Genomic DNA, 12,978 nt, shown 5'->3' on the forward strand with positions numbered 1-12,978 from the left:
AGAAACGCAGGCGTGTAAATCGCATGATTCACTGACAGGGAGTCAGCGGTGTAAGAGATACAGCTGTTGGTGTAAACAAATCAAACACATTAACGATGAAGAAGAAGAAGGAGGAGGGTGGGGGGGGTGTCACCTGGCAACAACAAAAAAAAGAAGGAAGGAGGGGGGGTTGTATGTTATGTTTGTCTGAAACTCTCTCTTACACCTTCTGCTCTCGTCTGCTTAACATTCGAAACCCAAATCAAGACGCTGTGATAAGAGCTGTCGCAGCGGCAACAGTTGCCAGGGAAACCTGACGGCAGGATGCTGAGGGTTGGGGTGGCAGCAAAGTGGGGGGAGGAGGAGGAGAGGAGGAGAAGAGGAGAAGAGGAGGAGGAGGGTTAGGTTTTTTTTTAATGCGAGGACATGGGTACAATGCTCAGGTTGATTTGCTGCCAGTCTGTCGAGATACGGCTGCTGTGGGTGGGACGTGACTGACATGTGTGTGCGTGTAAAGGTGTGTTTGTGTGTGTGTGTGTGTGTGTGTAGGGGGGGGGCTTACGAGGCGCCGGTGACGCCGCTTGGTGCATTATATAGTCTGAGGCTGAGCGTGTAGCCATGGCAACGAGGTGTTGACATAGCGCAATCGCACTCCAGAGCAACTGTGATGGCGATGACATTCAGGGGGAAAAGAAGCAATGAACAACACGAACGAGCGAAGGAGCGTGTGTGTGTGTGTGTGTTTGTGTGTTTGTGTGTGAGGCTGTAAAACCAGAGCAGGGTGTTTCCTGTCCCCCTGTGCAAATTTTTTTTTTTTAAATAATAATAATAAAATAAATAATTGAATGAATGAAAGGACCCACTTCACATTCGCTGTCTCATCTCAAGCAGAGCCAAAGGGACACAGAGTGATACCACACTTAAAGTTGATCAAGAAACAGAAAGATAAGTTTAAAATAATAATAATAAAATAATAATAATATATAGATATAGCCACCAAATTTCACAGACTTCAACTGCCATTTTATGTGCCAGGTTTTTTTAATTTTCAAAGTGACCTCTGCTAACAGAACATCTCTCATAATTATAACCAGTGTAATTAGCTAATTATAATAACAATAATAACAATATTACAATAAAGATAACACTTGATTTTTAAAAAAACAGAAAATAATCAAACTAGGTAAAAACCAAAAAATGAAAAACACTTATCATAATAGTTTTGTTTTGTTTTTTTTTTCTTCAAAAGAGATCTATAAGCTTCTATATTTTTTTCACTGAATTGTCCTTTTTCTTTAGAAAAAAATTCACCCACCACTGTGTAACTGTTACTGTATGTCACCTCCACCTCCTCCCCCTCCGCCGCTCAACAGGGCTTCGCTTACCTTTAAAAACGCTCTGCCTGGCGTGGCGTCCATTTAGCTCGCTGCCGCCATGACATCCACTCACACACGATAACACTGAGATACAGTTGTGAAATAATCCTCTGCAAAGGAGCAGTCTTCGTCGTCAAAGGTCCATGTCCTGTCTCTTTAATGCGAGATGACAACATGAGGAGGAGGAGGATGGTCGTGGTCGTGGTGGTCGTGGTCGTGGGGTCCTGACCGCTTGAAGAAACATCAGAGCCGGACTGAGGGGGGCGCCATTTTGAGGGGTAGGGGTAAGGGGTGTGTGTGTGTGTGTGTGTATGTGGGGGGTGGGATGGGGTCCAGGTTATTTCCCGCCGCCGCCGTTCATCATCAGCCGCAGTCCAACAGGATCATAAAACAACCTCAGTGTCACATACAAATGAAAAAAAACAAAAAAAGTACTTCTCAGCTATTTGTAGGCACAGGTAGTAAAAATAATAACAATCATATGAATGATAATAATGATAATATGTGAATGTGTGAGCTAATGCGTGAAAAACTGAATGAGTTTGTGTTTCGAGTGTGCAGCTGATTTGTAATTCGCACAGTCACGCAAGCGTATGTGTATGCTAATGTGTGTGTATGTGTGTGTGTGTGTTATCATTATTACCATCATGATTGTTATTTTTAATACTGGAAACCAAACGATGGAGGAGCTGTGGTCGTTTCCTGGAGTGTAAAGAAGCCCCGCCCCCCTCACCGCTAACACCCGCTAACAACGCTAACACCACCACCAGAACCAGAACCATCGCTACCACTCTGAGTACGAGGGGAAAACATTTTGTGTGGCTACAAAAAAAAGAAAAAAAAAAGGAACAAAAAAGAAAAAAAGTTGAGACCAAAATAAATTCACTCAAATTCACGTTTGCCAGGTTTTTGTTTTTTTTTCCTTTTAGCTCCTTCTCAACGGGTGCCGCCGCTGCCGCCGCCACCGCCCACATGTGTCCTCCTTTGCGGCGCGGTCGTAGCGGCCATCTTGTTCCAAGTTGAGAAAAAGTTGTAAAGGAGGGCCACTACAACAACTGTGTGGTTTGTGTGTGTGTCTGTGTGTGTCTATTTTTTGTTTTTTTTCATATATATTCATCAGATGTTGTAGTTTCCAGTCAGAAGCTTGATAAAGATTCTTTATAATTTATTTCTTTGAATGAAAATATATTTACGGTATATATAATATGTACTTTCTGTCCTTGTTTTTTTTTCTTCTCTTTTTTAAATCTCTCATTGTCCTTTTAAAAGGAAACGGGACTGTTCCTCTCCAACGATAAAACCCACTCTGTGTCGCTCCTCCTTCGTAGAAGACAGTAGCCAGTAACGGTGTGAACAAGGGGGGTGGGATGGGGGGAAAAGGGGGTTAGTGAGAGTGAAACTACTCCGAAAAAACACAATTGTTGTCGTCCTGTCGCCGTGCGAAGCTCTGCTGTGATTCTTCGCCGTGTCCTGGACAGAGTCGCTCGCTGCTGCTGCTGCTGCTGCTGCTGCCCGCTCTATTTCTGCTTCCTCCTGCTCCCGTTTTTAGTGCTTCCTGGAAAACCTGGAACCACTCGCACAGCTCACCCGAACCCATTGTTTGTCATCCGGCGTCTCTGCCAAACACTAATCTGACAACATGTTCAATGGCCAATATTATGTCTCCCTCCAAATATATATACACTGAATGTGTCTGGAAATATACGACGCAATCTGTATAAAACCTTAAAGAGAGGCCTCGTTGCCGCCGCCGCCGCCGCAAACATGTGTATTTACTCTTCTACTTTTTTGCGAGCGCAGACAGACGCGGATGGAAAAAGAGTTGGCTTCGTCTCGGACTTTGGCAAAGACTGTAGCAGGTTGTAAGTGAATGACTCTGATGCCTGTTGGTTTACGTCGTGTGTGTGTGCGTGTGTGTGTGTGTGTGAGTGGGACTAGCGCTGATCAGATATCGTTCTCTGTCTCCTCCTGTCTGCTTCTCTCTGTCAACAGATTGACAACACAAAGCAGTGACTATGTGAAATTTCATCTTTTCTGGAATCTGTCCACGAAGGACAGTGGGCTACAATCAAGTCTCATACGCTCTCTGCATCACTGTCTCTATCTAGCACCCCCCCCTCCCCCTCCTCCTCCCCCCTCCTTTTTTCCTCCTCACCTCAGACTTCCCACTCTCACTTTTTTTTCTTTTTTTTTTTACTCAGATTTGAGTCTCTTGCACGTTTTCTTTGGAGCCGCTCTTGAACAGCAGCGGCTCGTTCTGGCCTTTCCCCATCAGGCCCTTCAGGGAGCTGTGCAGGCCCAGCTGGGGGAGGGGGAGGGGGAGGGGCACGGGGGAGGGCAGGGCGCCGCCGGTGGGCGTCCCGCCGCTGGTGGTGGTCGGCACCTGGGAACAGGATATGGACGTGTTCTGGGACTGCGAGCACGGCGAGGGGTTGTTGTTGTTGTTGAGGCCGGGGCCGAGGCCGAGGCTCATCATGTTGTTGTTGAAGTGGTGGGCTTTGTAGTAGTGGTTCAGGTGGTCCGACCGCGCCAGGTTGGGCAGGTTGACCATCTCCGGGTGGTGCAACCGGAGGCTCTGGCCGCCGCCGATGCCGCTGCTGCCGCTCTGCGTCACGGTGGAGCCGCCCGAGATGCCGCTGCCCCGCCCGCCGACGCCGCCGCCGGCGCCCAGCTCGTCCTCCACGTTGATGATCTCGATGGCGCGGGCGGGGCCGTGGTGCTTGTGCAGCTGGTGCTGCTTCCTCAGCTTGTAGAAGACCACCAGCATCACCGCCGCCATGAAGGTGATGGCCACGAAGCAGCCGATGATGATCTTGGTGGTCTTCATCACGTCCTCCAGCCCCGAGAAGCCCGGCTCCGTGATGGGGTCGGTGATGGAGGGGCGGGTGACGCGCGGCGAGGACGGGGACCAGCCGGCGGGCAGCGAGGACACGGTGGTGGAGACGCCGGTCCACAGGTGGCCGGACGGCGTGGGACCCGGGTGCATGCGGATGAACGTCTCGTTGATGGCGATCAGCGCCGAATCCTCCTCGCCCGGCGTCTCCACCGTCTCCACCGTCACCGTGGTGAAGTAGGTGTAGTTGACGCTGGCCTCGGCCGCCGTGACGTTGAGCACCGCGGTCGCTGTGGTGTTTCCCGCGGCGTTGGTGACCATGCAGGTGTACTGGCCCGTGTCTCGCAGCGTGACGTTGGTGAAGTTGAGCGTGCCGTCGTGCAGCACCGATATCCGCACCCGGTAGGAGCCGTGCGTCATGAGCGTCCCGTTGGGCGTGATCCAGTTCACCGAGGTCGTCGAGGTGCTGGTGCGACACTTGAGCTCGGCCGCCATGCCCTCGGTGACGTTGAGGTCCGTCGGCGGCTCCACGATGACCGGCGCGAAGCAGGTGAAGTGGTTCTGGTCGAGCTCGCCGATGTACTTGCCCTTTAGGACGGGCGGGGCGTGGCAGCGGGCGCAGCAGGTGGTGTTGCTAGGCACCGTCTCCTTCAGCCACCAGCTGAGCCACAGCACGTCGCAGTTGCAGACCCACGGGTTGTGGTTGAGGTGAACTCGCTCCAGCTGGTGCAGCGGCGTGAAGAGGTCGTGGGGCAGCGAGTGCAGCGAGTTGTGGGACAGGTTGAGCTCCTCGAGGCTCTTCAGGTCGTCGAAGGCGTTGCGCTCGATGACGGACACCTGCGAGTGCATGAGCCACAGCTTGCGGAGCGACAACAAGCCCTGGAACGACCCCGGCCGGATGATCTCCAGCCGGTTTCCCGACAGCTCCAGCTCCTCCAAACGCACGAGCGCCGTCAGCTTGGGAATGTCCTTCAGTCCGCACATGCCCAGGTTCAGGTACCGCAGGTTGACGAGGCCCACGAAGGCGGCGTCGGAGATGAAATCCAGCTTCTTGAGCTCGCCCAGGTCGAGGCGCCGCAGCGAGGGCACGCGGTGGAAGGCGTAGCCCGGGAGCGTCTCGATGGGGTTGTTGCGCAGCCACAGCTCCCGCAGCTTGCTGAGGTACTCGAAGGCGTGAGACGGCACCAGGGTGAGGCGGTTGTCGAAGAGCTCCAGCGTGTTGAGGTTGGGGAGGCCATTGAACGCTCCGACTTCGATCTGACGGATCTGGTTCTTGGAGAGTTGGAGGATCTCGAGGTGCCGCAAGTGCTTGAAGGTGTCGGACTTGATGATCTGGACGGACAGATAAGAAAAAACATCACTGTACTGTATGTACGACCTGTAGAGCTGTTAAAGGGATAGTTCAACATTTTGGCAAATTGTCCCATTGCCATAATCCCTATAGTCATAGCAGTAGGTTTGTTACCTTTATTTGTCGGTGTAAGCTATTTTTAGAACGGCGGAGCAGAGCCGTGAGCTGCTCAGAGCTACGCTACGGAGGCTAATGGGATTTCTTGGTTTCCCTCATCAAACTCATCAAATACACAATCCAGCAACTCCAAAACGCTCTGGTGGACAAGTTGTGATCTGCACATTCACCACGCTATGAGATAATAACAGAACGTTACCAGACAGAGTTGTTTTAGAGGTAAATGCAGAGACTGCTTGCTGAAAAACTGTCCCTGAAGGCAACATGCATCAGCAGTTCTGCATGAATTTACCTCTAAAACAACTCTGTCTGGTAACGTTGTGTTATTATCTCATAGCGTGGTGAATGTGCAGGTCACAACTTGTCCACCAGAGCGTTTTGGAGTTGTTGGACTGTGTATTTGATGAGTTTGATGAGGGAAACCAAGAAATCCCATTAGCCTCCGTAGCGTAGCTCTGAGCAGCTCACGGCTCTGCTCCGCCGTTCTAAAAATAGCTTGCACCTACAAATAAAGGTAACAAACCTACTGCTATGACTATAGGGATTATGGCAATGGGCCAATTTGCCAGAATGTTGAACTATCCTTTTAACAGAGATCACAAACACACATTTAAATGTTTCTTAGCAAGGTCTTTGAGTGAAAAATTGAGGAAACCCCTTTGAGACGAACTCGCAGCAGCGTGCGCCGAGAGCTGATCTTTACAATAACCTCATGGATTTATAACTCTGAGCTGTTTTAAGTGTTTGTTCGTTGCTTCTTTCGCAACAGTGGAGTTAAAAGGGCGTTCTGTGTGCATCCGTCTCTCAGATTTATTTACTTATTAATCAAAGGTGTCGGTGCTGCTGATCGTTGCGGTCACTTAGACTCCAAAGCACTTGTACTCCTGTAAAATGTGTAATGAGGAAATAACTTTGCAGAAACGCTGAGAGATAAAAGCTCAGACTCCAGACTGTCCGACCGTCCCTGCTCTGTCCTCTCCGTCTCCTCTGTCGATTGACGCTGTTGTCTTTACATTTTCCATAAAAGCTTCAGTCTTAATTTGAGAGCATTTCATCAACTGGTCGTTAATTTTACTTAAGGATTACTGGTGTTTTACTGCACCAACGAACGACTGTACGTCTTAAAAAACGTGTTCTTAAGGAAAAGCCCAAACATCGACGGCTTTGTTTGAATCCGGCCTGCGACTCTTTGTGTTATGTCATCCTCTCTCTCTCTGTCCTTCCTCTCATTTAACACTGTCCTTTCATAATAAAGGCAAAATACCCTTCCAAAAAAGAAACTTTAAAATGCAAGCTCTTTAAGTTTATATCATTACAACACTTACATTTATAGAGTTGGATTTACAGCAACCCTCAGGAAGACGGAGGAAACATTTGTTTCTACCCCTGAGGGTCACGTTGAGCTTTCCCTAAAAATTGTATTTTGTTGAATGCATGATTTAAATGAACAACCCAAACAAATATAAATAATTCATTTCTCGGTTCATAATGGTAACAGCTGACCTGTCCACCTGCGTGTCCTCTGTTTCAGAGCCGCCCTAGAACGGCCTCGCTGTTTACACCTTTTAACGTTATTGAGAAAAACAATATGCATCAGGAGATGGACTCAGAGTTTTTACCGAGAGCTACTAAAAAAAGATTGAAAATCATGTCGGAGCTGTAATCCTGACCTGACCCGGCGGGCGACGAGTCGTCTTATTTTGAAGATCCGTTTAGTTCCACCTTCAAAATAAAGGTGTCAAATAACGACTAACTGCAGCACAGCCACTTTTAGAGGTAGTGATGGTGTTAAAATGAAAAATAATAAACATTAAAGGGTACATAGTGTATGTATAACTTTGTATGTGTAGGTGGTGCAGTGGTTTGCACTGTTGCCCTGCAGCGAGAAAGTTCTGGGTTTGATTCCCCAGCTTCCTCCCACAGTCCAAAGACATGCACATTAGGGTTAATCGATGGCTCTAAATTGCTCGTAGGCGTTGCTGTGAGTGTGTGAGGTTGTTTATCTCAATGTGTCGACTCTGTGACAGACTGACAACCGGGGCGAACTCCGCCCTCGAGCCGACGTCAGCTGGGATTGGCTCCAGCCTCCTTTAACCCGTGGATGGATGTTTAAACTCTACAAATGGGACAAAACGACGGAGCCAAAACGTTCTTTCCATCTTTCCACCCAGTGTGAACCCAGTCCTCGTCCTGACCCTGACTTCGTCCCAGAGTCCCCGACTCTGAAGTGCTTTTCACACTGAGGGACTCGGGGGAGTTTTCTAATCCCTGTATAATAAGCTGATTATCATCGTTGGGCTGTTTCACATGAAGCGTCACTGCACAAATCACTGCAGAGGATGAAACTGCAAAACTAAATCAATATCGAGAAAAAAAAAAAAACACGGCACAACACTTTTCTTTAATCCGTTTTACAAATGAACAAAAACTACACAATGTTGTTTCTGCAGGAGAGGAGGAGGAGAGGGGAGGAGGGGAGAGGGGGGACATGGGTGCCACAGGCCCCTCTGGACGCGTGGTCCAACCGGAGCTCATTTGGCGAGAGGTGAAAGACGGCGAAGGAGCGAGCGCGACTAAAAGCCCCTTAAATCTCTGACTGTTTGAGTTTTGTGTGGCCAAAGCCCTCAGTGAGACACACAGAGGCTCCTGGAGTCAGGCCATTGCCTCCGCTGTATGTAGAGCAGGAGGGAGGGGGGAGTTTGGGCAAAGAGAGGAGGGGAGGGGGGGTGATGTTAAGAGGGGGTGGGAGCTGTCAAGGCTTTACTCTCAGGGTACTCAGTGAAGGAAAAAATAAGCCTGAGAATCTAGGATGCCTTCAGGTGTTAAAACATTTTTAGATTTTTAATCATTTCAAGTGGGGCTGCAGGATACGACAAAGCGAATCGGAATTTGTAGGCTAAAAACGAAACGCAACGAATATTGTTGTTATTATTTCTTTATTTTCTCTCTCTCCCTTTTTTCCTCTCCTCTTTAAAAAAAAAAGGAAAAAAAAGCCTAACACAGCAAATCACGAGGCACGATGTCCCGTTTATGCTCCGTTAACGTCACATAACGTTTAATAAGATGTTTTTCTCTGAGGAGATCACGACACAACGACGACACGAAGACACGACGACGAGGATGATGATGATGAGAGACGCCGTGGACGACTTGAACCACATTCAGGACACGCGTTGCTTTTCATTAGACGGGACTAAAAATGTGGTGGGAATGAATTTGCAAAAAAAAAAGAAAAAAAGAAGAAAAGAACAAAGCATTGTCAGCAACATGAAGAGGAATCCAATTACTTCAAATGCTGCTTGCAAAGAGTAAAAAAAAAAATCAACCCACTGTGTTTATAAATGTAGAGATTCATGTGCTTTATATCGATGGTCTGTGGTTAAATGATCTTCCCTTGCAGCTGTAAAGCCACAAAACGCCGTCTAGGGACTCGAGATAAATTGGTAATGCATACAAAAGGCAGCACGGTGTCAATTCATAAAATATTCCCTCAGTTCAGCAGAGGCTTAAGTGCCCCTTTTCCTACCATTACCGCCGCCTCTCTCCTCTGTCTTCTCACACAACTTAAGTTTCACTGAGAAAACCTGTATCAACAAGTTAATCCTAACATCCACTGCTGCCTGCAAAAGCAAATGTGCAAAAAAAAAAGGAAAAAAGAAAGACACATAAGTATATTAATGTCCGTGTGTGGATTTATTTGTGTGTGTGTTTGAGCTGCGGAGGAGAAAATCCTCAATCTGTCGCACGGGATTCGTCTCCTGTATCAATAACTGTATAAATAGCAACACTTAGAACAAATGAAATCAATAACTGTATTAAGATGTGTCAATAAGCCGCTCGCTGGGAAGATGTCGACACGAGGCACCGACATGTGTGAGATGATGAAATGTGTGTGTGTGTGTGTGTGTGTGTTTTCCTTTTGTGTGATTTATGGCGCCACGTGGTTGTAAATAAAAAACCAGAGTGACCTCTGACCTCCCGTCGCTCATTATTACAAGAGAAACAAACGGCAGGTGGAAGACAATCGATCATATTCTCAGACAAATGTTGACTTATGAAGCAGGGTACAGCAATAAGTGATGTTGAATGCATTTCAAATTAAAAGTCCTGTGTGAAAGTTGTAAGTACAAATATGTTTGTTTTTTTTCTTTTACTGTCCTTAATGTAATCTTTGTTGTTTATATTTACACTTATGCTCAGCTGCATTTTCTGAATAAAATCTGCACTTTTACTCTGAAACACTTCCCCAAAGCATATTTCTGTACTCATTACTACAAAATAAAAGCAGAAGAAGTTTGTCAGACTGCATGTTGACATGATGTGATGCCCACAAAATGCCAGGTGTGAACTCTGTGGTGGCGACCAAGATGTTACACACCGTATTTATATATTTGTATATTTTTCTTACTTATGCCAACAGAAAGTTTGGTCCTGGAAAAGTCTTTGAATTTGATATTTAAGCAAGCAAGAACCCTGAAACTATACGGAGGCCAAAATGAAGTTCATAATCAAAATACCAACGGTTAATTTTTCTACTTTTACTCCAAATACCAGTACATTTAGTATCAGATACCATTTCTTTGAAGGGGAAATATCACTTTTTGAAGGCTCTTCACCATATTTTGTTACCTTTCGGCCCCCAAAATGTGAGACCTGACAAAAAAAATCTGTAATTTTCAGGCTCCCTGTCTGATAGTGATGTCATTGGTGTTCGAATTTGCATAATCCCACCCCTACCTGGTACCAGTAGAAGGGGTGGGGCAAGCAGTGGCTCATTTGCATTTAAAGGGACAGGCACTGAAACCAGCCGTTCTGAACAGGGCTGTTTAGAGAGGATGAAAAGAGCTGTGATGTTTGATCCTTGGGGGATTTTGACCAAAGCATGTCACAGACATGTCTTTAAGACACCTGGGAACTATTCTAATTTGTGAAAATGGGGCATAATATGTCTCCTTTAACTTCCACCAATGTCACTTCCTGGTCTGATACTTGTACTTTTACTCACCTGTATCGAGTTCTCCTGCAGGTTGAGGTATCGCGTGTTGACTGATATGCTCTCGGGCACCTGCTCCAGGTTCTGCCTGGTGCAGATGACTCGGCTCGCCTGGTTGGAGCAGGTGCAGAGGGAGGGGCAGGAGGAGGCGGCTCCCACCAGCTCCGGCCCAGGGAGGAGGAGCCGCAGTAGCAGCTGGGCCAATAGAAAGAGGAAGGGGGAGGGGCCGGGGAGGCAGGTCAGCGTGGCGATGCGCATGGCAACTGGGACATGACCCTGCTCTTTAATCCGAAGGTACAGGTGAGGTGACTCCGCTCCGGTGGCTCCGCGAGAAAAACTCCACTTCCCCTCCGGTTCTCCAGCGGCAATTTGTTCTTTCTAATTCCGCATCCTCGGAGATGTTTCCTGTCCTCCGTCGATCTCTGTGTTTTCTCTCCTCTTGTTTTTTGAACATAGAAATATGCAGATAAACAGATGTTATTCCCTCTTTTTTTCCTCCCCCTCTCTCTCTGTTTCTCTCTCTCCCTCTCTCTCTCTCTGGTGCTGTCTGGGGATTTGAGTCGAGGCTTTTTTTTTTGCGAAGTGAGAGGAACCCAGGAGTTACTGTGGAAGAACAAAAGAGGGAGAGACAAAGAGAGAGCAGATATTAAAGGCAGAACACACAAGGCGCGTCGTGTTTTCACCAACAGAGAATGAGCAGAACAAATAATAGGTAGACGACTACAGTATAGCTCATCATGGGACGGCCTGTCAGGAAATCTCTGAACAGCAGCGGCAACAACTTCTGTGTCGCTGCTCGTATCGAATCCCTCAAAACCCCTGAGCAGACGTTTTGTTGGAAATCAAATCCTCACAGCCCAGAGGGAGGGGTGAGGGTGAGAGGTGAGGGGTGAGGTGAGAGGTGAGGTGTATGTGTGGAGGGGTGGGGGGCATCTCTGTAATTAATGGTTCAAAGTGTCGGGGCAGGAAACAAAACAACAACATGGCAACCTGAAGTGGGACAGCAGGATATTTCTGTCGTTAGCATGTAGCATGAATAAATCAGGAATACATTAAAGTTTGAGACGTGGGTGAAACAAGAGGAGATGAGCTGCTGCACACACACACACACACACACACACACACACACACACACACACACACACACACACACACACACACACACACACACACACACACACACACACACACACACACACACACACACACAGAGAGAGAGAGACACAATCACGCTGTAACAGTGGCTACAAAAACTCACAACGCAACAGAAGTGCAGCGTTGTGCCTGAACGCGTTCAATGAACGATCATTCATGAACTCGTTCATATTTTGGGTGAATGTGAACTGAACATACTGTATTTTCACTTGATCAATGTTATTGTGAATGTGAACTGAACATACTGTATTTTCACTTTATCAATGTTACTGTGAAAGGCGCTCTCTGTGCCAGATTTCCTTCCAGGTGAAACCCAGCTAAAACACACAGTAAACAGGTGTTAATATGTAGCGGAACAACCACCCAATCTGGCAACACCTATCAGCTGTTTGGATGGAAGAGGCAGAGCGATACATCGCGTCGCAGAGCCTGTCTGTGTTGAGGAACACTGACCCAGTTGGTTAGTCCCAGATAAACGGAGGTTAGAGAGAGAAGTCCAAGTAATTTGACATATTTGAGAATTTTATAAAATAGTAACGCAATAGTTACTTTTCCTGGTAATTAATTACTTTCATCATGTTGTAACTAGTAACTATCACTAGTTAAAACTGCTAAAATAATTGCTGTCTATGGGCTGAGGCAATAATTTTGAAAAATAACAGCTCGCAGCAACAAAGAAAAGAAAAAAGAACAATGAACTCGTTCAGTCTTTGAACCGTGAACTTAGTTCAAATTTTTCAATTATGAACTATGAACTGAACTTGTGAACTGAACTTTTAACTAGTGAACTTTCTCAACACTGCAGATTTGTGTTTCTGGAGACACAAAAAAGTGACGGACTCTGATGCACTTCAGTTCAACTCTTCTCAAAGAGATGTCTGAAAGTCATCTGAGTTTGTTTGGTTTATTATAACATCGATATCACATGATTTAGATATTATTACATATATGTCCTGTTAGCATTGGCCTTTAGCCTGGTCCGTCACTTTTTTGTGTCCCTTCTGTTGTGTTAGATTTGCATCAAGTTGTTTTCTGTGTCTTCTTTGTGTCTTTGTCTTTCCTTATTTTGACCTCTGAGGGCCACCGTAGCAGATCCCCCACTTAATCCTGCCATTACTGTACATATACAATCACCACTGCTCCAATTCACACTATGTGCACTGTACTGAAACTA

General features: G+C 46.9%; 1 protein-coding gene across 1 annotated transcript in view; it reads right to left on the bottom strand.

Moving 5' to 3' along the window:
- Positions 1-1,030: 1,030 nt before the first annotated feature.
- Positions 1,031-12,978, bottom strand: part of lrrc4ba (leucine rich repeat containing 4Ba) — a 48,581-nt gene continuing 36,633 nt past the window's right edge. Inside the window, exons 2-3 of the mRNA XM_083977756.1 lie at positions 10,662-11,252; positions 1,031-5,520 (exon numbers count right to left, since the gene is read on the bottom strand). Coding sequence (XP_083833882.1) covers positions 3,553-5,520; positions 10,662-10,907 — 2,214 coding nt within the window. The 5' untranslated portion in view covers positions 10,908-11,252 and the 3' untranslated portion in view covers positions 1,031-3,552. The remainder of the gene's footprint in view (positions 5,521-10,661; positions 11,253-12,978) is intronic.

Source organism: Trachurus trachurus, assembly GCF_905171665.1.
Source record: "Trachurus trachurus genome assembly, chromosome: 8".
In the NCBI taxonomy this organism is placed as follows: Eukaryota; Metazoa; Chordata; class Actinopteri; order Carangiformes; family Carangidae; genus Trachurus; species Trachurus trachurus.